Source organism: Ictidomys tridecemlineatus, chromosome 6, assembly GCF_052094955.1.
Source record: "Ictidomys tridecemlineatus isolate mIctTri1 chromosome 6, mIctTri1.hap1, whole genome shotgun sequence".
Taxonomy (NCBI): Eukaryota; Metazoa; Chordata; class Mammalia; order Rodentia; family Sciuridae; genus Ictidomys; species Ictidomys tridecemlineatus.
In genome coordinates, this window is record NC_135482.1 from 169,669,832 (window position 1) to 169,695,188 (window position 25,357).

The following is a 25,357-nucleotide window of genomic DNA, read 5'->3' on the forward strand; positions in this document are numbered from 1 at the left end:
TGAGAAAGAGGACCTCACTTCTGGGCCACCTCACCGCTCTGCCCCGCACACCTTTTGGCTCAGACCCATCCCTGTCCACATTCTCTTCTGTCCCCGAGGCTGCCAGCCCATCTGCAAGCCCTTCTCCAGACAACCACTTCTGGGGAGGCTTGGGGTTCAGTTAAGTCAGATACTGAGGTCGCTGCGTTGGATGCAGGGCTCGCAGAGTGGGAGGACCCCGGGCGCAGCCGTGGTGGGTGCGCCCTGCCAAGAAGGGCGGGGGAGACGGGGCGCGCGCGGAGGAGGAGAAGGAGGGAGTAGGGAGGGCGTGTGAGCGAGTGAGATACAAGAAAAGGGAGCGCGCCTGCCGCCGCCGCCCTCCTCGGAAGAGAGGCTGGAGTGAGGCTGTGCGAAGCGCCGCATTTCAATGAGGACCGGCCAAGGCACATCCCTGCACTAGTGGCCGCAGCCGAGACGCCCGTGCTCCCGCAGCTGCTGCCGCCCAGCCCCGCACCGACGCCGCCCCCAGCCCCACAGCCCCGCAGCCCCAGCCGCACCCAGCAGGGCAAGGACAGCTCCAGGAGGCAGCCCCAAGCGCGGCCACAAAGATCCCCGGCGACTCTCCTCGGACCGGTGCGTGGTTTGCTTTTGCTGGGGAAACGAGCTGCGGGGAGGGTTGCTCCCAGGCCCCGCAGTGCTCACTCTGCCCGCAGCTGCAGGACGCCCAGGGCAGGGCGGGCGCCCAGTTTGGCGGCAGCCGCCCCGCCCGCGGTTCCTCGAAAGGCGACTGCCCTACCCTCGCCAGCCTGGCCCCGGCCGGGGGCCTTGTGTGAGGGCGGCCCCTGGGCTGCTGGCACCTGCCTCTTTTGTCTGGTGCCACCGGGCTTTAAACCCGGAGTAGGGTGAGAACCCCCTCCCCCAGGGTCTTCGCTGCGTTGTTAGTGGAGACCGAGAGCAGGGCGAGGATCTCTGAGAGGTGCTTGTCATTGTCAGGACTGGCTGCGGAAGGAGGACCAAGTCTGTGCTTGGAAGGAGTGGCTGGGCCTGGCCTCTTATTGTGTGTGTTCTTTCCTGTGTGCCCGGGAGGGTGGTGTGTACTTGTCCACGGGGGCGATCGGTGCTTGGTGGTGGCTGCAGTGTGAATGTTGCAAGTACATTTGCAGGGTCTCAAGTTCCTCTGGGGACAGCGAGGCCGAGGCTACCTCCTGTACAAATTAGTACCTGCAGTGCTAAAAGCATGCGGAGAGGAAATGGCATTTTCCTCCTAGTGGGAGCGCACGCACAGTCCCGCATTACCCCACAAAAGAGACTGCTTTTGAAAAACCAGGTTTGCTCAGAATAGCCGCTGGATTCAGCATGCAAACATCTGCTTGTCTGTGAGAGAGCCATGAAAGATTTCATTCAAACTGGCTTCCTCTCTGCCTTACCTGTGAATGTGTGTCCAGATTACGGTGCACATGCGTTCAGCCGCCACACTGCAGGGTGTTCGGCGAATACATGTCATATCTGTTCCTAAATATATCGCCTTTCAATGGGAAAGGAAAGTAGGGCAGCCTTTAAAGTACCAAATGTCACACCAGTGCGGGTCAGAAGGGATTTTAAGCGAGGTCATATGTAGGAAAATCATGAAAGATATGTACACACCCTGTGCTATCCACATCCACGGTGGTGCACTGGCTCAGAACATGTGTGTTCCTTTTATTCCATGTGTGTTCCATCTACCTGAATCCTAATCCCATTGCTAAAATATGCTTTGGAATTCCCAGGTTCAGCATCTATTTAGATGTGGTAGCCTTTATGCCTGATTCTTAATTGGTGTGTGTGTTTGTAAATTCTGAAACAGGAACCCATGTGCTCATCCAGAGAATGAACATAGATTCCTCAAAATGGTGAGAAATTCCACAAAGAACAATTGAGGATGTTGGTTTCCTAGCAAGGCAATATGTACAGGAAAATCTCTGACAAGAGTCTGTCTGGAACCTTCTCCAATTGGTGTCTGTGGTCTCTGTGGCCAAAGCGCTGTGGTTTACCCACCTGGTGTCATGCACATGGTTGCCTGGCCCTTGGCCACCAGTGGATGTGGACTATGAGTGGGGCTGTTGTGTTCTAGTAGGCTTCCCATGGAGGAAGTGTGACCAACAGGAAGCGCCTCCAATCTTGTCTAGGAGCTTTTGATTCACATGTATCACTACACCAAGTGGAAGCTGAGCCAGTGGACGCTAGGGAAAGAGCACCTGTTTTGATACCTCACATAATTACCAGAACACAAGGGTATAAAGTGTGGTTGATGATATTCTTTAAGTGGTAGCTGTAGTGTTGATAATGATGTCACTTTGAGTGTGGTTTTGTTCGGTGGCAACCTCTTTGCCTACTTTGGATAGGCTCAGCAAAGGGAAGTAAAAGATGTGGTCTCTGTCCATCCCTGCATGGACACAAGATCCAATTTGAGGAAATATGCAAATAAAATCAAGTGAAATAAGCTTTTCTTTATTTTATTATTTGTTTATTGTTTCCAGATGGGGTCTGATTATGTTACTCAGTCTGGTCTTGAATTCTTGGGCTGAATGATCCCCCTGCCTCAGCTTCCCGAGAGCTGATACTACAGGTGCATGTCACTGCATCCATCTTAAACTTTTTCTGTTTTAGGTCAATCTTAAAAAACAAACAAACAAACGAACAAATCCAATAACTGATGTGGAAGTTTTGCTCCTAAAAAAGCCTGTTTTCTCTAGGGAATTTAAACAATTGACAGTTGTGAATTGAGAAATGCCACTTGGAACTGGATTTATACTTTTTTGTGATAATACAATTATCATCTTCTGCTGCATCCCTGCTTGTCATTCTTGCTTGTTTTCTTTTAGTTTATACAACTTTTGAAGGAATTAGGGTTAGAAGAATGACCAGTGCCTTTAAAAAAGGAAATATAACACTTCAAAAGTCAACATGCCTTTATCACTCACAAAGTTTTGAAGAGCTTAATGAGTTGGTATAAACACTAGTAATATCTTCCACCCAGCCAATCAAGACAGACACACCATTTGTAAGATGGGAGAGCTCATTTAATACACACACACACACACACACATACACACACGTGCACACACGCACGCACATATATGGAGGGAGGGGAAGGTACAGTTACTGATATCATGGGCAAATACACAACCAATGCCTCCAGGATTGGATATTAAGTGGTAAGTGTCTTAAAGTTACCAAACTTCAAAATCAATGATACCTGATTATTGTGAGTGTAACTGTTTTCATAAAAATGAAAAATTAGTTTATGATTAGTTATTAAGAGGCATAAGGTAGTTTTCATATTTGGAAGGAGAGAATACACTAAACTCATATTCTCTCCATGTTTAAATCATACTGTTTCCAGCCCTCTTGTTGAGGTCAGTGATATAAACTTGAATGTGTGAAGCATTAGAGACCTGGCAGCTACTGCTTCCTCTCTGTGCAGATGAGGTCTTGGTTGGTTAGGTGGCTTGCTTAAGGGCCTGAGACAGTTAGGTGTGAGGGCTTTAAACAACTCTTTTGTACATGCCAGCTAGGGTCCAGGCTCAGAACCAACTTTGGGGTCAGGGTAAATTTAGGTTCAAATCCTAATCCCTCAGTTACAGTGTTGGGACCCATTTCCACCTCATGCCCTTGAGAACAATAACTACCCTTTTAGATTCCTGTAAGGTTTAGAAAATATTTTTAGCATATTGTACAATTGATTGATGAATACTAGTGTCAGGTATATCTTAGACATTCCATAAATAATATTTTCTTTCACTTCATTCATATTAGGAGTATCACGTAGCCATGTTTTTAAATGTGAAATTTTTTATCACAATTTTTAAATTAATTTTTAAACTGATATATAAAATTTTTACCCATTCTGAATGGATCAGAGGTCAGTTTATTCGGGCTCAAGGCTGAATAATGATCAGAAAGATCAAAAAAGACTTAACAATACTTTTTTTAAGTTTTGACTCACCTTCAGAAAGGTGACATTGTCCATATGGTAGAAATTGGGAGGTACTTGTAAAAGTCTTGCCTCAAATTTTCCATTTCCCTCATATTCTATTTTTCAGAGTGCTTGAAATTGTGTCATTCAAAATTTTGAATTTAAAAATTTTAAATTTTTGAATGCTGAAGTTTTCCCACTTTCTAGATTGTCCTGTTAAAAAAATGGGTTCTCCTGCAAGAGGCAGCGCCACTAGACTTTATCAATGAACCTCTTAGTGAGGATGAACTGATACCATAGGCAAGTTGCTGATAGAAAGTGAAGCCCCATAGAAAGTGAGATGGGGACCAGGGAGATGTAGGTGTTCTTTTCAGAAAATCATGAAATAAAGATCAGGAGTCACCAGCTGTCTACCTTGCCAGAAGGGGAAGATTCTGCTCCTACTAGTTCTTTTTGTAGGGGGTCAGAAACAGAAACCATTCTATTAATTAAAAAAAAAATACTACACACATGCCAGACACTATCCTAAATGCTTTATATCCATTAACTTGTTTAGTAGTTAATATTAACAATGAGATAGGTACTATTCTCATTCCCATCTTGTGACTGAGGAAATTGAGGCTTCAATATGTCAGACAAGTAGCTTTCTCAAGGTTACACAGTTAAGTCAAGGTCAAGTATGAATCAACAGCTTGCAGCCTTGATTTCTTCAACCACAAAGATAGAGCCTTAAGTAGAGGGAAGGGCAAAACCACTCAACTAATTATTATTTTTTTCCTTTTGTGATTTCCTCTTCCTGCCCCCCCCTTTTTTGTTTTAACCCAATTTATCTGAAGCGCTAAATACAAGTAAATAATTTAAGGTGAATTCACTTCTTATAATATGGAATACATGCCTCTGTTGGAAAGTCTTCCTTAAGTTGGTAGAACCTAGGGACTGATTTAATTTGCTCTCCATCTGGCCATGGGAAACACGTACAGTAAACAGAACTCTTACAGTCCAACTGTTAAATGTTGCCTGCCCTCATTTTCTCCCCTGGCCCAATACTTGTTTTAGCTGTATGATAATAGGAAAAAAGCTTTTTTTTCTACCTGCTACCAGATAGCAGTGTGCTACCTGCACACTGGTCTGCAGAGAACCTTAAGCATTGGAGTCGGGCAGAGCTGGGAAAGTTCCTTGTTCCAGCATTTCTCAACTGTGTTATTTGGAGAAATTTAGGAGAGAATTTTCCGTGCCTCAGTTTCTCTGCCTGTAAATAGGTACCATTCCAAACCTACTAGGTAGTAGGTAACTGATAATCTCGGAGATGAACGAAACTGTAGTTGAGTAATAAGCTGTTTCCCCTGGCATTTGCCTCTTCCGTTTCTTTCTTGTCCTCCTCCTCTTTCTCTCCCACTCGATGATGGCTCAGATTCAGTACATATTATCACAATATTTCCACCCAGCTGCTCTCAAGAGGAACTCTTCAAGCCACGATCTTAAATAACCTCCGGCTGTGTGTCTGCTTTTGTTTCTGGGGCTCACAGGTTCCCCTTGCAGTCCATCATGTCCTTCGGCAGAGACATGGAGCTGGAGCACTTCGATGAGAGGGACAAGGCGCAGAGGTACAGCCGAGGGTCGCGGGTGAACGGCCTGCCGAGCCCCACGCACAGCGCCCACTGCAGCTTCTACCGCACCCGCACGCTGCAGACCCTCAGCTCGGAGAAGAAGGCCAAGAAAGTTCGTTTCTATCGAAATGGAGATCGATATTTCAAAGGGATTGTGTACGCCATCTCCCCAGACCGCTTCCGATCTTTTGAGGCCCTCCTGGCTGATTTGACCCGAACTCTGTCGGATAACGTGAATTTGCCCCAGGGAGTGAGAACAATCTACACCATTGATGGGCTCAAGAAGATTTCCAGCCTGGACCAACTAGTGGAAGGTGAGCACTAAGAAATAAACCCTCAGGGACCCTACCGGTTCCATGCTCAGGTTTCCTTGTGCTAGCCTTACTGACCTCTGAGAGGTCACATTAGAGTTAGAGGGAGCCTTAGGTTAAGATCTTTATTGTTTTGCGCTCCAATTTGCAGCATGGTATACGAAGAAAAAAAATAAATAACCATAATGGTATTACAATCAGATACCCCCGAATCATAAGCCAAGGGAAAAGTGTCCAGTTGTACAACATTCTCTATTTCCTTTGTCACACACGTATGACATTAATTTTTAAAGTTAATTTTTATATCTTCAGTTGCATAGTTCATCTTCATTTCTAGACGCAGATGGAAATTTTGCTATCACAATGTCAGAAAGTACTTGAATGAAAGATGACAAATGGATCATCAAATTGTAGAGTTGAAAGGAGCTTGGTTATCAAACCCGTTAATTTTATCATTGGAGATTGGGGACCAAAAAAATCCAAAAGATGTGTTTGTGGTTGTAAGCTTGTGGTGACTGCTGGACCAAAAATGATGTTTTCTGACAACTCTTTCCACTGTGATCCTTCATCTTTCTACAGAATTTGGGAATATAAAGGAATTGATCTGCTCAGATTATTTTTAAGTCCAATTTATGTTAATAGTAATTATCTGTTTTAGACATTTAATGTGAGAATAGGACCATTTGGGTTCACAGATGAGACCTCATAGCTTGTGGGAGAAGAATAGATTGTTCACTCTGGGATATTCATGCTTTAACATCAACTCTGTTTGGATAAGGCATAAAGCCTTTCATTGCCTTAGAAGTCATGGTCAAAATAATTTGGGGGAGAATAAAACAGGATTAAATGTATGCTGAGGTGTAAGTAAAGATAGTAGATTCCCTTTGGAGAGCAGGTTTTTCTGAGATTGAAGACTTAAGCCTTTGATGAGGCAGATAGCACAAAGAAACCTCAGAAAGGAAGGTAGGACCAAGTGTTGGAAGAGGTTGATGTTTTCTTAGTTTATCTTTACTCCAGCAGTATTTTCTCAGGTCTTCTTGTCCAACTGGGTCGTAGAGGGATGCTATACAACCCCTTGCCTTCTTAAGCAGGTAGCAGGAAGCATCCCTGTCAGCTGCCTTGGAGTTGGGGTTGCTGCCCCTAGGTGTGTACTGGCAGACCCTCTTGTCCTCCTTTCTAGCCAGAGTTGGTTTGTCAATCAAAGCTGAGGTCCTTTCCCTTTTCCTTGTCTTGATCTCTTGGGAGCAATGCCATTCTGGTCACAGTCTGACTGGACTTGAGTGGGTGTGGAGGAGCCTGGGCTTGGTGTGTTTATTTTGTGAGAATTCACATCTCTTCAGTGACTTGTCACCCTGCCAAGATGCCTGTAGACTTGGCCTTCTTCCTTCTATTCAGAGGCTGGAACTTCCAGTAAATTAAAGGGGAAGAATGAACATGAAGTCTTTCTGAGCCGACTTAGATTTTATGTGTGTGTCTGCTCTGTCCTTTGCATGACCTTGGAAAATACAAGGATAAATGAAACATTTGGTGGTATATTCCAAGGGATCTGGACAAAGATCAGATGCAAAGTCAGGTGCATGATCAGTCAATTAAGCAATCCCTTTGAGGGCTGATGATGTTATAGGGAGAATATGCCAAGATCTCAAAGCACATCCTAAGATAGCTGGAGGATTGATGCCTCATTGTGTTCTAGAGTCACTTGTACAGCATTTTAGAGGCCAAGGACACTTCAGTTTCTCTCCCAGAATTGGTCTTTACTGCAAAGTGGCCAGAGATATTCCTGTGGCTTCCATCTTCCAATGAAAGAGTATCAGAAATGGCCGATGACAGTATTTTCTTCACGTTTGGGGACCAACAAAATCATGGCATGCTTGCCACCATCTTTTTTGTCTCTGTTTTTTACCACAACATATCTAGTCTGAAATACTGCTGTCTTGACTGAGGTTGATAATGGTTCACTGTTACTGAGCATGTGCAGGGCAATGGTTGGAGTTACCTGTATGGGAATACATGTACTTCTCATCATGATCCTAGGAGGTATATGCTCTTGATGTCTATGTAATATGTTATGTAGGCTCAGTACTCTGCTCAAACAGCAAAAAAAAAAAAAAAAGAAAAAAAAAAGGTAGGGTTAGGATTTGAACAAGGAACGCTGATGCCAGAGCTGGGTCTTATAACTGCCACTAAAATACTGTGTGCTGTGAAATCAACTCCTATGAAGGGTGCTGTTGTGTTCACTTTAATACAATGGATTATTTTTTGATATAGTGGAATGGAAGACAGTTAGTGGAAAGTTAACTGTAAACCCTAAATTGTTCCCATTGACTTTAGTGGTATTTCAATGAAATATTTTGGTGTGAACTACTTCTTGAAAACAAATGTTTTACTCTTGACTTAATTCCAGAAATGAAAGATGCTTCCTTCTCTCAGAAACACTTTAATCTTTTTCTTTGTCCCCCACCCACAACCAAACCTTTTTCCCCAATCAGTATGAAGTAACTGAAGATGGAATTTTCTGATGTTTAAAAATTATTTTAAAAATTACTTTTTTTTTTTCTGACTGAGTGAATGGGAACTTCAGTACAGGGTGTGAGCTCACATATTGGCTGTGTTTATTTTTTGAATTTTTAGCTTAAACAGATTTTTTTTTCTAATTCATACCACTGACAATTAACATGCAGCTGCACTTAGTGTTTAAATAGCTAGAAATTCATTTAGATTTGCTTCTTTGTCAATTACATTTTGCTTAGTCTGTTAAAATCCAAACCGTTGCTTCATATTCATCATTAGGGCCATATATCTCACTTTACATACTAATTTTATGTAAACGTCAATGCATGCTATTAGCTTTTCATTTCCCCTTCCAACATGATGATGTTTGAGTTTTAAATTAAATCCTTTTAGTGGGTGCAGTGACAACTGTATTTGGCTTGTAATTGTCTTTTTTTTTCTTAATTTGTTCTTTCTCACTTGATCTCAGACTCAAAATTCTGAGTTACAATGACATATGCGAGTTTCCTTATTTATAACAGTCTTATGGTCACTTTCACTGTTATTATTATACACTGATTTTTATGCATAAGTGTGGTTTAAGCACATCGAGAGAGCTGACTCCGAGGCCAAATTATATAATTAGTGAGTGTGCATATGTGTGTGTGTGTGTGTGTGTGCATGTATGGTTTTATGTGTTTACAAGTGCATAAATGTGTGTACATACTTAAGTGTATACCAAAGATGACATTCTTAATTGTTGCTTTCAAAATGGACTTAATATATTAAAAAAAAAAAAAGAAAAACATGATGCTTAATGAGGAAAGTTGAACTGCAGGCCTATTTCTGCAAGTGATTCACCTTGAGACTTGGCCTCATTTCCCCAACTTTGTACCATTTATTTTCTACTGTACATATCTACATGTTGTGGATAAAGGAGGGCATAACACTGAAACCCTTTGAACTCTTAGGAGAAAGATGTAATGTAAATCCTGAGTGTTGCTTGATCGACCGATTTTTCCTTCTTTTAACATCTTATGTGAATGTAGGTGTGAGAGGGCCAGAGCATTTCCTTATAAGGATGAAGACTATACACATATGTCATCTTCTGGATATAAATAAGTTAGTTTATTCATCAGATCTGCAGTATTATAAGTGAGTCAAGTGCCTCTTCTTCCTAGTTTTCACACATGCATTGGCTCCTCACCAGCCTTCCATAGGCATTGCCTGACACTAGCTGTGGCCTAAAGGCACTGTCCAAATCCCCAGCAGAATTCATTTCTTAGGAATAAATTAACCACCACCACCCCCCAGAGTTAAGGAATCTCTCTCCTACTGTGGCTCCTAGGTTGCCTGGATTTTGGGGCAATATTCTTAAGAAAATTCCCTTATTCGTCTATTTTATCTCACTGCTGGTTTCCTTCAGACCTCCCCCTACTGTATTAACAGTTTTGAAATTAATTTTTGCATTGCTATAAAGCACAAGCTCCCTAAAATTCCCCAGAGGCAACCAATTTGCTAGTTGTTTCTAAAAATTTTTTATTACCCTCTCATGCATACCAGTGCATGTCCACAAGATAATTTGCTGTACTCACAGTTCTGCACCTTGTTCTGTGTGCTTGAGTCTGTAATCTTGGAGACTTTTCATATCAGTACATCTATAACTACTGGGTTCTTTTTACTGACTCCATAATAATCCTTTATGCAAATGTGCCATATTTATTGAATCAGTCTTTCATTCATGGGCTTTTAGGATGTGTCCAACCCTTTATTATTACAAATAATTTTGCAATATATGATTGGATATATGTTTTCCAATCATGTAGGTGAATAGCTTTAGGATACATTACTAGAAGTAGTATTGTTGAATAGAGAGATACAAGCATTAAAAATCTATTGCAAAACTCCTCTCATGCAGAGGTAATTTCAGATTGCACTCTGATCAGTATTATATGGCAGTGGCTGTTTCTCTGCCTTCAACAAGATGATGTGCTATCAATAGCTTGGCTATTTGTCAACTTATTAAGAAAAGAAATAAATTGATTTCATTATAGCTTTTTTTTTTAAAAAAAATTTTTAGTTGTTGATGGACCTTTATTTTATTTCTTTGTACGTGGTGCTCAGAATCAAACCCAGTGCATCATACATTAGGCAAGCCCTCTTCCACTGAGCTCTCATTATAGTTTTAATTTTCATCTCTTTATGTGTTAAAAAGGCATTATTTTTTTAAGTTATAGTTGGACACAATACCTTTATTTTATTTATTATTTTTATGCAGTGCTGAGGATCCAACCCAGTGCTTCACATGTGCTAGGCAAGTGCTCTACCTCTGAGCTACAACCCCAGCCCCTGTATTTCTTTTTATAAGTATTATTTCCCCATAGCTCTTTATTATTTTCCTACCAGATTGGTATCTTTTTTTCTTGACTTGTAAGATTTTTTTAAAAAAGATTAAAGCCCTTTATTATGATAATTAAAAATAGTTTTATCAAATTGCCCCTAATGACTCTTGTGTTTTTTGCTATACAGAAAGTTTATATAATCCAATGTATCAGTCTTTTCATTTATGACCTTTATTTTCATGCCTGTAGGGCCCTCTGTAACCCGAGGTCATGAAGCCATTTTATCTCCTTTTCATGTATTATTTTTATTAAAAATATTTAAAGAAAAAATGTTTTAGTTGTTGATGGACCTTTATTTTATTCTTTTATTCATATGTGGTGCTGAGAATCAAACCCAGTGTTTCACACATGCCAGGCAAGTGCTCTGCCTCTGAGCCACAACCCCTGCCCTAAAAATATTTTAATGGAAATCATATTGGTATCATATATGAGGTGGGGATTCAATTTTACTTTATTTTTTTTCCAGAGCATATGCTTCATTTCTTCAGTGTTTCTTTTTGAAATTAATTTGAACTTACAGAAAATGTTTAAAAGTATTTTCTATATACTTTTCACCCATCTTCCATAATGGAATATCTTGCAAAACCATGGACCCAGAACAAAACTAATGTACACTACAGCAACTAAACTACTGGTTTTATTTGACTTTCATTAGTTCCCCACTGATATTCTTTTTGTTGTTGTTGTTCCAGAATCACATATCATCACATTTAATTGTAATTTCCCCATCATTTTCTCTAATTTCTATTAGTTCTACATTTTTTTTCCTTGTCTTTAATGATGTTGACTATTTTGAGGAATACCAGTCAGTTATTTTGTAGACAGTCCCTCAATTTGGGTTTGTCTGACAGTTAGGTTGGTATTAGACATTTTTGGCCAGAATTCCACAGAAGTGATATTGTGTCCTCATTTCAAATGATATTGTGTGCATCATTTCAAGGAGTACATGATGTCTGCCTCTATGCTTATTACTAGTTACCCAGGAACAGTTGGTTAAGGGGCTGTTGCCAACTATCTTCTCTCTAAACTTATTGTAGTAGTCAGCTTGTCATCACTGTGACAAATACCTGAGAAAAACAACTTAAAGGAAGAAAGGTTTGTGCTGGCTCACAGTATCAGGGGTTTTAGTCCATGGTCAGCTGACTACAAGGCAGAGACATCATAGCAGAAGGTTGTGGTGGAGGAAAGCTGATCACATCACTGCAGTGGTGCCTCAGAGAAAGAGAATGGGATTGGGAACAAGAAATACTCTTCCTGGGCATGCCTCTAGTGATCTACTTCCTCCAAACTTTAGGCCCCACCTCCTGAAGTTTCCACTTCCTCCCACTAATGTCATCAAATTATTAATCCATCAATAGATTAATTCACTGATGAGGTTACAGACCTCATGATCCAGTTACTTGCTCAAAGCCTACCTGTGAACATCCCTGCCCTCAGGAACGATCCTTAGTCCATGGGTCTTTGTGGGGGATATTTCATATCCAAACCATAATATTACTATTCCCCCTTGGTGGTTAACAAATATTTTGGGGAGAAACTTTGAGTCTTTGTAAACATCTTACTTCTCCTGAAGTTTTTGCTTATGAATCTTGGCATTTGTTGATGGCTCTTGCCTATAGGAATGACTGCTCTAGTGTTCTATTGGTGATTTTCTCTTTCCTTCTTTATTTGCTACATTTTTACACATGAATGGTGTCCTCCACTTTCCTGTTTTTGGGTCATTTTCTGTGATCTCATTAGCTCCCATTATTTTTGGCCCATCTTTTATGACTTATTCCTGTCTTCAAACTCTCTTTTGAACTCCAACCACCTGGATGTATTCAACTGAGTCTAATCCTTACTGCTTTCCAATTCAACATGAATAAAATGTGAACTCATTTCCCCCCATTATGTAGAATTCATATTTCTTTCATATTTCAAATCTTATTCAATGTGTCATCACCTGCTAAGTCCTAATGTTTGTGACTTGCCCCTCCCCGTGACACACACCAAATTCATATGTTGAGACTTAATCAACAAAGTGATAGTTAAGAAGTGGGGCTTTTGGTGCCTAGGTTATGGGGGTGGAGCTCTCATGATCAGGATTATTTGCTTTATAAAAGGGGCCTCAGAGCACTGCCTTACTGTTCCCTCAGTGAGGGCACAGCAAGAAGATGCCATCTGCACAGAAGGGGGCTTGACTAGCCACCAAATCCACCAGTGCCTTAGGTTGGACTTCCCAGTCTCTGGAAGCCATTCTTACACAGCCGCCTGAATGAACTAAAACACGCCTACATTAACACACCTCAATTCACATCTCCTTCTTTTAACTTTCAAATTCAAACTTCCAGAAAAATCCTACAGATTCTGTTCGAGACTTTTCTTCAATTTGTTTTCTCCTCCCTATCACCATTAATATAGCTTTCGAGGCCCGGTTATTGTTTAACAATAGTGTAACACTTTCTTTGTCTGAATGAGTGATAAGTTTTTCTACAGTGAGCCTTGTAGAAAAGTTGGAAAAATGCAAAAAATGTTTTAAAAAATGAAATATTAACTCCGTATTTTCATACTAGATGCTTGTCTCTTTCTTGTGCTATTCTAATGGGGGTCTTAAGCTAAAGATACATAGTTTAGTTGTCTTTCCTTTATAACATGTTCGTATTCACCCCTCTTTTCCATTCCTCTCAGTTTGTCTCAGATTATCTCCTTTCAGATTCACACAAGTCACATACAAGAGTCTTCAAACCAGATTTCCTATCTATAAGTCTGGCCACAAATAGATTACTTTGTGTTGCACCTTGGCTTAATAACGTCTCTTCTCTTTACTTCTAGAATGTGGCCCATAATTTTTAATGTGCGTCTCTCAGCAATTCCATTGCTGCCCCTTCCTCCCATCTGGGCTTATGTCATATAACCCACTGATATACACAGCACTGCTGGCTGCAGCTCAGCTATTCTCTTTTCTTGTCTTCTCCTATCTCTGGGCTTCTCTTCTCTCCTGTCTTAGGGTATAATGAGTACCCTCCTTGGAGGGTGTATAGCATCATGATTAAAAACACAGTCTCTGGAATTGGACCACCTATATTATTTGAATCTTGTCCCCACCTTTACTGTCTATATGACCGATGGCAAGCTACCCAGGTCATTGTGCCTCAGTGGGTTCCATGATAAGAGGCATCTCAGTACTTAGCTGATGAGGCTGTGGTGAGGATCACAGATGAAATGTAATGGGTTAGAATGTGATCTGCTACATGGCGGACATTCAAATAACTGTTTCCACCACTAGCTTCTCCATGCTCATCCTCTCATCTTACAGACATACAAGTCTCTCACAATCTAAACAATTCTTGCCTTGATCTTGCTGACTTCTTAAACCAAAAGATCTTCTACAGTTAAAAAAAAAATCTGCATTTTTCTATCTCTATTTCCTCAGCTTTCAATTCTGTTTCAACCACTCCACTAGGATCATTACACTTGTTGAGAGCCACAGTTTAGTCAGAATGACGCCTGGCATTTTTGCCAGAGGGAATGGTTGAAAGGTGACCCTGGGGGGGGGGGAATAGGGCGACTCTGGGATTAGGGCAGATCCTACTGCCTCGGTGCCCACTACTTTGGAGTTCCCCTTGAGTTCTTGCCGGTTCCTGCCAGTTCCGGGACAATTGGCACAGAGAGCCGATGGAGTCCCCCCAGCCCAGCATGATAGTTGCAAGTTGATATGGTTTGGATAGGAGGTATCCTCCTAAAGCTCCTGTTAATCAGGAATAGAAATAAAATGATTAGATTATGAGATCTGTAGCTGGATAGGTCCATCCTAGTTTGAATGGACTGACTGGATGGTAACCGTAGGCAGGTGGGCATGACTAGAGGAGGTGGGTCCCTGGGTGCATGCCCTGGAAGGGTTCATCTTCCCTGTAGCTAACCCCCCACACCCCCACTCCCACGCTTACATGCCACTTTCTCACCATGAGCTGAGCAGTTTTCTTCCTCTGGGTCCTTCTACCATGATGTGTTGTTGCCTCATGTTGGGTTCACAGCAGTGGAGTTGGCTGTCTTTAAATATTTTTCTTACCCTGGATTTCAGCTTTTTCCAATGGGGTATGGGCATTTTCCCTGAGCATTTTCTTCCATTTCCCTGGTTACAGCTGCCACATCCATCTCTTTTCCAAACTCCAGAATTATATTATTTCCTGTTTGCTTGAAATCTTCAAATGGCTGTAAGTACTTCAAATTTAGTGTAAATCTGATGGTGAGGATTACAGGTGAAATTGCAGTCAAATTAATTTGCATCCTGACCACTTAATCCAAACCTATTCACCTTCTTATTTCACCCACTGTGGTGTATGGAAAGTAGACCAAAAGAGAAGTTTCAGTGTCATCATTGATGCACATTCTCTTGGGGCTCCACATCTAACCTATATGCCAATTCTATTGATTGTACCTACTAATTACATCTCATAGCATCCACTACTCTCCATCCCTAGAGTATATATGAAAGTTCAGTTCTTCATATCCTCTCCTTGTCTATTATAAAGATGGTATCTTGACTTCTATCCCCTATAGTCCACCTCTGGCCTTTCCTTTACACTGTAGCCCATGTGTCCTATAAACACCCCAGGCTGATCATACATAGAAACTATAGTGACTACTGCAGTCTTATCTAACTTGCTTGTTTAAGGAAACAATTTTATTTTATTTTCTGAGGAAAAAATATGACTATATATTCTCTACTATATTGTGAAATAGAGCATATAATAATAATAATAATTATTATTATTATTTATATGACTTGCTCTCCTCTGTCTTTTCTACCAAGGGAAATCATATCCTTGCTTCCAAGGTTGGTGTGAATTCCATCTCCTCTTTGACAGTATGGTGGGAAGTGGAAAGAGACTTCCTTCTCTGAATTAGGATTGCCCATACTACTTATTTAGCACTTAGCACTTGCTGCCTTGTGATGGAATCCTTTCATATACATGTATTGCTTTCTGAGTTCTTGAGGACAGGCTTGTGGTTTAGGTTTCTTTCACTACCCAGAGTGGCTAATTCTTGTATTTACTACTGACAATTTAGAAGATTGTTAATGCTGTGGATACTTGTTGCAATTCTGTTATTTTCTGTTCTGTCATTTTCTTAGGAGAAATTCTTAGCAATGAGATTATGGGTTGGAGATACCAATATTTTCATGGCCCCAAATACATTTTGTCATGTTGTTTCCAAAAGGATTCTTATTAATTTAATGTTCCTGCTTATTTATTGTATCTACTTTGTTTTTGTTTTTGTCCTTTGCCATATATTTTAGAACCTTGTATTTTTGTAAATTATAATAAGCTTTGCAATTATATTAAGCCATTGATGTATTATAGGTCCCCAGTCTTTTTTTCCCTTTTTAATTTTAGTCTCTCTACTTTTCAAATGTATTTGTTTTAAATTTCAAAACAAAATGTATGTCATATTTTTTTTCCTTCATGGTGTTTTTCTGATGAATTTTCTGATCTGATTTTGAGAAGTTGACATTTTCCCACAGGTCTGACATAGCATTCACATTTATTTTCTGTAAGTTTATTTTTATATACCATTATATTATGAAAAACTTCTGTGGAAGAATAACCCATAAGTGCCTTTGGGTAATCTTTTTCCTTGCCTTTTATAGCACCATGAAAATCATCTCCTTAAACTGTTGCCTTCCAGGTAGATAGGAAATATTGCTGTGCATATCTGACTTGGCTCATAAAATGTCGTGTCCAGAAGGCAGGCAATGATATTTTATTCTGTAAATAATTCTTCATGTAATTAAACTCAGTTTACTTTCAAAAGTTTCAATATCTGAGTTCTAAATTTTGCCATAACTCACAAAGTGAAATTTAATTGCGAGAGTTTTCAATAAGAAAATCTATATTCTAGGAAAATGAAATATATTGCGGATATCTCTCATTTAATCTACTTTTTAACATGCCACATTTTAGACTTAAAAGTATTTTAGAGGCACCACCTTTAGTAATATGAAGGATGGGAGGGAATTAGATCATTTTCAGCTGATGCCAAGTAATGTCAGAACTAGAACTTGTGAGTCACAGCTCCTAATCATTGAAACTCCAGCATTAAGGGGAAATGGGACAAACTTCTAGAATCTCCCAATATGGAGTCTTGTGAAGGATCTTCTTCATAGCTACTGTTCCCTGGATCAACCAGGGAACTAGTACCTCATTACCAAAAATTTTCAATGGTGCCTAGAGAACTTATTTAAAATGGAAATATTATAGTTTAAAAATGGGAGCTAGAGCTGGGCTTGTGGCTCAGTGATAGAGCACTTGCCTAGTATGCCTAGTATATATGAGGTTCTGGGTTCGATTCTCAGCACCACATAGAAATAAATCAAAGTTGTTGATGGCAACAACTAAAAAGATATTTTTTAAAAATAGGAGCTAATGGCAAGATAGAATTACCTTTGTAAGCTTTTTATAATGAACTTTATTAGAGAAAATTTGTAAGCTTTTTTAATGAACTTTATTAGAGAAAATTTATTCCCCCCCCCTTTGAAAAATAATGGTAAATAGAATAACTTTAACATTCATAGGTGATTAAAAAAACAAAACCATGGATATTTCATTGTCTTAAATATAATCTGTTTATAAAAATATTTTTCTTTGAACTTCCTGAAAATACTTAAATTTCTCAGAGAAGAAATCACTGTTTTTTTAAATTGACATTTTAGAGGGTATTGGATGGATGCAAACATAATTTCATGTTTTGTTTTCTTACCTTTTGTAGTTATCATTTTCTTTCTCTCTCTCTTTGCATAAAAGCAGATATTAACTTTTGGCCTTTGTAAATGCTACCAAAGTTTTGGCAGGTGCTGTATCTGCTGTTCTTATTATATGTTGGGGTGGCTTAGACACCCAGAGTATTACATTTCAAGTGGAGGATCCGTCTTATCATAGATTTTCTTTTTTTTTTTTTTTTTTGGCTTGAACAAATTAAAATGGAACCAGCAGTATTCCAGGCTGGTGGCATTGCATCTGCAGTCCCAGCTATGCAGAAGACTGAGGCAGGAGGATCACTTGTGTTCAGGATTCAACATAGGGAGATCATATCTTGAAACAAACAAACCCAAACTGGCCATATGATAACCAATCAGTTTTGTAATTTCCAGTAACACCACTGAACAGATTTTTATAATATTTCCTTTAAATGATCTAAGAGCTTTGCAATCTTGCCATCCTTGTTTAACTTCACCTATAGAAAGTAATGGAAGACTTTCAAAGCAAATTTTGGGCTATTTTGATCAAATACACCTCGGTTTTTTAGATAAATTCACTTTTATTTTATTATTGAAGTAGAAGTTATGCCAAGAATTTGGAGGGGCTTAGTGTATATAGGAGGGAATATGATACAGTAATCAAGTCTTATTTTATAATTTTGGAGTAGCTCTTATGCATACCTCATGTTGAGACTTGAATGTAACCTATAAATAATTCTCTAGACAGGGTTATAATTTATCTTTTAATTCTTTGTCTCACTAAGAAATTAAACACTGGATATCCAGAGCTGTTTGACTAAACCAAGACTATATATATTCTTCCCATTCAGTATAATCATATTTGTTAATTTACAATTACATGTATATTAGCACATTATATTTATCCCTCTGTATCTGTGGGTTCCACATCCATGAAAATATGGATTGAAAATGTTTTTTTTAATTGCATCTATACTAAAGAAATACAGACTTTTGTTTCTTCTTCTTATTATTACCTAAACAATACAGTTTAACAACTACCTATATAGCATTTACATTGTAATAGGTATTACAAGTCATTTAGAGATAACTTAAAATGTATATTTAGTTTCTATGCAAGTACCCAGAGTCTAAAATGGTATAGAATTTGAGTATCTTCAGGGGATCCTGGAACAAATTCCTTATGGCTATTGAGAGATGAAGTGTTTCATTTTTGGGGGGCGGGGGTCCTGCGGATTGAACCCAGGGGCGTTTAACCACTGAGCCACATCCCCAACCCGTTTTTTTTTTTATATTTTATTTAAAGACAGGTCTTGCTAAGGTGCTTAAGGCCTTTCTAAGTTGCTGAGGCTGGCTTTGAACTCATGATCCTCCTGCCTCAGCTGCCTGAGTCACTGGAATTACAGGTGTATGACATATCGCCCAGCTTGAAAAGCTCATTAAAAAAAAAAATATCAGGAAACACAATCAACTTTAATTTAACTGAGTTAAGGTAGAGACCACATCTTTAGTGGTAGAGAGAAGTTCAAAATTACAGTTAAGGTAAAAGTAAAAATGTGGAGCCAAATAGTTTTGTTGTAAATTTATTTGCACAGTCAATGAACACTATCCATGCTAGCTTTTCCTGAAATTCTGAAAAGTGGAGCAAACTCTAGATGACTGAGCACCATGTGATGTCTGATCTTGGATTCCTCCTCCTTTAGCCCACCATCATCCTTTATTGGAGCCTCATGTCCTTCTCCATGATTCCCACGCTAGTGGGCAATGAAGGCAGGGGAGCTCACAGTTACAGCACAGATTAATGTCCATTTATTTTATTTTTTTGTTGCTTGAGTCCAATCTACATGCTTCATAGTGGTTCTGAAGACTTTCAGTGTACTTTATCTAAGAATATGAATGTGTTTTTCCTCCAAGTCCATTCAGTATTGTTACACTCTTAAAATTCCACCCTCTTCTAACTCAACTGTTTTTCTAAAGTTAAAAGTTTTCTTTGTTGAGATGCCAACCCCTCTATGCTTTTAGCAATTACCTTAGTGTGCAAAACTTACAAATAACCATGCAATTGCATATCTTCAGTTAGCACAGAACTGTGACAAAGGCTGGCTTATCCAGGGATGCTATGGGCTTTGTACTTTTGGGGAGGAATATTAGGGACATTCTCATTGAGGTGGGTCCAATGTGAAATCCCTGGTAACCATGTTTAAGAACAATTAATAACTAATAACATAAGACCTTTTTTAGTAATTTAGATTTTAGTAATTTAGTTTTTACTTTTCCTTTCAAGCTTATGCACAATTAGGGTAACGCCACTTCAAGTCATTCTCACTTGCAATGTGTAGTTGAAGTCACTTTGATCTCTAATTTATTTTTTTCCCAATGCTAGGGATTGAACCTAGGGCCTTGTATAAGATAGCAAGTACTCTACCCCTGATCTATATCCCCATTCCCTCTACTATCTAATTTGCCCTTCATAAAAACCCAGTGAGGTTTTATTTTACAGACAAACTACCACTCAGACATCTAGGGACTTGTCCATGGTCACATGCTTGGAGAGGCCAAGTCTTGAACTAAAATTTCTGATGACCTCTTTCCCACTGTTACACTCATGATCCTCTTCCAATGAGCATTAAAAAATGCCACTGTTGTAGCACTCTCATATATATTTTTGCTATCTGCTTAAATCCTGATGAAAACATAGTTAGGGCAAGTGATGCTCTGCCAGGGGTTGGGGGTTAGTTAACTTATACTGTTATGTGCAATTTCTGGTGATGCATAACTTATATGTAATACATTAGAATGAAATATTTTTTAAAAAAATTTCAAAATAAATGTTTGATAATATTTAGCTATCCTTTCTTAATTTTGAAACACTGGTTCTGTTATTTTTTTGTGGATCCTTAATTCTGTGGCCCTGCATGCTTGCACCATTAATTTAAAAATAGGCCAAGGATTTAGATAAAAGTAAATGGGTTGTGTTAGATGAGGTCTAGGTCACTTTACTTGCAATTATGTAGGCTTTTTAAGCATTTTTCCTGGTTATAAAGACATTAACACATAAAAAATCCATTATAAAATCTTCAATTGCAAAATGCTTTTACTTAACTTTATGAAATCTGTATTTAGAACAGCCATTTTATAACTTATCATCTTTTTGGTACATGTGTTAGTTTCTTTTGTGTGTTATCCACATCCTAACAGCCTGAGTATTTTCATTTAAAGATTCTCTGTTAGAGTCATTTTATTTCTTTTAAATTAAAAAAATGTTAAACAGTCATTTTAAATATAAATTTAACTATTTTTATTATAGAGTCAGTTTAGGAAGCTACTTGGCTATGGAATGTTTAGCATATACTTCAATACATTTATAAATTCATAACTATTTTAAGAAGATGTGTTTGATCCACTTTCAGATTTTAAATTATCTCAGGTAGCACGAGACCTCTGATTTTGAAATTTTCTACACATTTTATACTCCTAAGTCCCCCCAAATATTTTCTATTTTGAGTTCAATTTCATACCTCTCTAGGCTGATTCAAGCAAAACAATATTTCTGTCACTAATTCCAAGACAAAGAAAAGGAGGAATACTTTTTGTTTTTCCAAGATTCCAATCTGTTGCCGAGAGAACCAGATGAGAAGTTGGAAATCTTTCTTTTTCATTCCTTATTCATCACTCCAGTATTGTATGAAAAGTTGCAGCATTTTTTCTTTTTTGACGATAAGGGGAAAAAGAGAAACGAAAGACAAAATAGGGAAAAAAAAAGAAATAAGTTTAGCTTAGTGTCGGTTTAAATCTATTTCTCTCTTTCTTAGGAGAGAGTTATGTGTGCGGCTCAATAGAGCCCTTCAAGAAACTGGAGTATACCAAGAATGTGAACCCCAACTGGTCAGTGAATGTCAAGACCACCTCAGCTTCCAGGGCAGTGTCTTCACTGGCCACTGCCAAAGGCAGCCCTTCGGAGGTGCGTGAGAATAAGGATTTCATTCGGCCTAAGCTGGTCACCATCATCAGGAGTGGAGTGAAGCCGCGGAAAGCTGTCAGGATTCTGCTGAACAAGAAGACGGCTCATTCCTTTGAGCAAGTCCTCACTGACATAACCGATGCCATCAAGCTGGACTCGGGAGTGGTGAAGCGCCTGTACACTCTGGATGGCAAACAGGTAAGGGTGGGTCTGGGTAGGACTGTGACTTCACAGGGACCAATCAGGGAGTTGGGGGTGTGTGTGCCACACCATGGGGATCCAAAGCATGCATTTTGCTCAAGTCACAGAGACCTGGGTCATTTACCCAGCAAGCATGCGCTTGTTGATCTCAAGCTGGACCAAGGTTTGTGCTGGGAAGAATTAATCATGGATACAAAGTACAGAATAAAATCTATCTTTGAAGAGTCAATGGTTATTCGGGCTTTCTACTTTTTCAGTATCATTTGCTTTGCATAATGATGCATTTCAGTCATGTGTTTTCAATTTTGCCCTATGTTGTAGAGCCTCATGCATGTACGGTGTGGAGGTCAATGATGTGAGTAATATCTTATGATTCTGTGTTTCAGGAATGTTCACTGAGACTTATTTAAATACTATAGATTTTACAATGTAAGTCTCAGGTATGACATATCATCATCTTGTTGGCTTTAGGGTGCACATATCTAGAAAATTATGTATCTTGTATTAAAAATATAATTTTACAATTAAAATGAAAGGGAGGTCTCTTTAGCTGTGAAATACACATCTATCCACATGGATGAATGACATTTTTGTGTGTGTGTGTGTGGTGTTGGGGACTGCACCCAGGGCCTTGTGCATGCAAGGCCAGCACTCTACCAACTGAGCTATTTCCCCAGTCCCTGATGAGTGGGAATTTTAAGGTGAGATGAACAGAAAGGAGGTATTAGCTTTCAGGGCCTTGTGAGACTTTTGTAAAGATTTGACAGGACCCATGGTGAACTGATTAAAAAAAGAAACACTGATCAAAAGTACAATGTGATTTCTAGTCTTTCATAGTTTAACAGTGTCTTGTTTAAGATGATCATTTTTAACATTTCTATCTTTGCTTGAAGTTTATTTTTTAATGTGACTATCGAAATGCCTTTTTTAATTTTGAGGGATAATTTGAATGATTTGTATATGGAGTTCATCTTAAAATCAAAACTGGATTCGTAAATTAAGAGATTGATCTTTTTAAATAGAAGACTCATGCAAGTTCTTGAAGGCTAACACATTTAAACTTAATGAATTAGAATAGATGCTAATACTACAAAGAGTGTTAGGCATGAGAGAATTATTCCCCTAGGGATCCATTTAAATGCTCAAACTTATACAAATTCATTAGGAATGAAGGAATATGTGTCAGTTATTTATTTATATTGACCAATCTTCTGCTTGTCTCATAACACTTGCATGTGGATAAGGATTTCTAGCGATAAGATTTTGTCTTGTAGATCTAAGAAGCTAAAGCCTGAATGTCATCAATATATCAGTGACTACAAAGTCCACTGCTGGTCCATGAATTAAAGTAGCATTAAGATGGCAAATTGCATATTAAGATATTTGAGCCTTCTGGTTCCCTTTCTGAGGATTTATTCCACCATTCTGAAGTTTTGCATTTCCGTGTATTTTCTCAAGATGAAAATTTATCTGTTTTCATCAAAAGTAAAATTTAGAATGAAGAATACATTTTGTTGAGACTTTCTCCTCCTCCTCCCATTTCAGAATTTTTGGGATTCCAAATTGCTATTGTAATGAGTCTAAAAAATCAGCTTTCACTTTTCTAGCTAGTCTTTACATGAACTGATCAGTTAATATGTTTATCAGAAGAATAAACTCCTAGAGTAGATACTATTTGTTCTCATTTGTTTCCTTATGTTCTAAATGCATCTAATGTCAATATTTTATGGTGGTATGTTTGCTGTGCTGTACGTGTAAATAATTGGGTGTAATGGGAAAGAATCCCACGTTTGATGTCAACAGACCAGGATTCAAATCTTGGCTCATCCACAGATTTTTTTTTTTTGATATAAGTAACTTAGCCTCATTATGCTTACCAACAAAACATGGATAAAACCATCACTGCTGTTTTATAAAGTGCTTATGAGATCAACTGTGATAATACATGTGAAATCAGTTTTGTACTATCGTGAGTATAATAGCTTTATTAAGCATCATTCTGAGTGCTTTGCATGTATTAACACATTTAATCCTTATAGCAACTGGATTATTATTCCCATTTATCAGATGAGGATACAAAGGCACAGAACTTATTAAAAACATGTCCAAGACTACACATAAATGGTGAAGGTAGAATTTGAACCAGTCTTACTCCAGATCTTGGAAAACACTGGATTGCCACAGAGATGTTTAAGCAGCACACAAAGGTACTGAGGAAATAAATACATAAATAAATATACATACATATATATATATATATATATATATATATATATATATTTCTTTTTTGTACCAGAGATTGAACCCAGAGACAATTAATCACTGAGCCATATCCCCAGTCCTTTTTTATTTTTTATTTTGAGTCAGGGTCTTGGCTAAGTTGCTGAGGCTGGGTTTGAACTTGTGATTCTCCTGCCTCAGCTTCCTGAGCTGCTGGGATTACAAGTGTGTGCCACCATGCCTGGTGAGATTTTAAAGTTAGGCAGTGTTCTGACACTTTAACAAGAAACCTGAGATTTTTGACCTACAAAGAGAAAATCATTTATTTTGGCTCACAGTTTGAGAGGTTTTAGTCTATGATTGGTTGGTTCCAAAGCTTTGGGCTTGTGGAAAGAAAACACATCATGGCAGTGGCACATGGTGAGTAGTAGTCATTCACCTCAGGGCAGGGAGTAAAAGAGCGTGAGGAAGGGCCAGGCTCCCACAGTGACCTTCAAGGGCAGCGCTCATTGACCTAAAGACCTCCCATTAGGCTCCATCCCTTAAGCATTCTGCCATCTTCTAATAGTGCCAACCTGGGGAACAGATCTTTAAGACATGGACCTGTCCCACCTTCAGAGTTCAAACGACAGCAGGAGTAATCTGTCCAAGGAATATTATTTGACTCTTTTCTGATCATATATGAATGTATATAGTGTTATTTTCCCTGGAGTCCTTCTGCTGGCTGTTGTACTTGATCGTTCATTTTTTAGCAAGCATACAGTTTGCTGTTGTGGCCTTTCTTCTGTCATATCATGCTCTTTTCATAGCAGGAGTAGTAAAAACAACTGCAGAGGGATTGGCTGATAAAGTAGAATGAACATAAAGACTTTTTGCTTGGGTTCACAGTGAGAACAGAAATGCTTCCCGTGGACCTCAGGACTCTTTAGAATTGTTTCAGTTCAAAAGAGAAATCTGTCCAATAAGCAGTAAGTTAGAGTCCAATTGACATCCCTGGCAAAGACTGGGGCTTGATGAGCCTCAGAGAATAAGCCGTTTTCCTCAAAGCTTTCCTGTGGAATGACGGGCTGCCTAGTGGGATGGCATCTTACTCTATCCATGGTGGCACTGGGGTCCACAAGCTGCCAATAGGACATCATCATTTTAGGGGGTCAGGGGGTACTGGGGATTGAACTCAGGGGCACTGGACCACTGAGCCACATCCCCAGCCCTATTTTGTATTTTATTTAGAGACAGGGTTTCACTGAGTTGCTTAGTGCCTTGCTTTTGCCGAGTCTGGCTTTGAACTTGCCCTACTCCTGCCTCAGTTTCTCGAGCCACTGGGATTACAGACAGGACATCATCTTGTCCTGCCTTTTTATTTTTTAATAGCTTAACTGAGTCCTTGTATCAAACTCATAAACAATGTGGAAACTCCAACACTGAGTAAGCTATTTAAAGGCATCTTTTTTTTTGTATTGAGAAAACAGAATTACTTGAACAATTAATAGCTTGAGCCAGATGTGGTGGTGCACAC

General features: G+C 39.1%; 1 protein-coding gene across 4 annotated transcripts in view; it reads left to right on the forward strand.

Moving 5' to 3' along the window:
- The first annotated feature begins 269 nt into the window (after positions 1–269).
- The window catches only part of Dclk1 (doublecortin like kinase 1), a 328,262-nt gene continuing 303,174 nt past the window's right edge, over positions 270–25,357 (forward strand). The window contains exons 1-3 of one of the 4 annotated variants that reach the window (XM_005317099.4): positions 270–612; positions 5,461–5,855; positions 21,272–21,618. In XM_005317099.4, coding sequence (XP_005317156.1) covers positions 5,480–5,855; positions 21,272–21,618 — 723 coding nt within the window. In that variant the 5' untranslated portion in view covers positions 270–612; positions 5,461–5,479. The remainder of the gene's footprint in view (positions 613–5,460; positions 5,856–21,271; positions 21,619–25,357) is intronic. The other 3 variants (XM_040281607.2, XM_021730402.3, XM_021730401.3) reach the window with 3 other exon arrangements.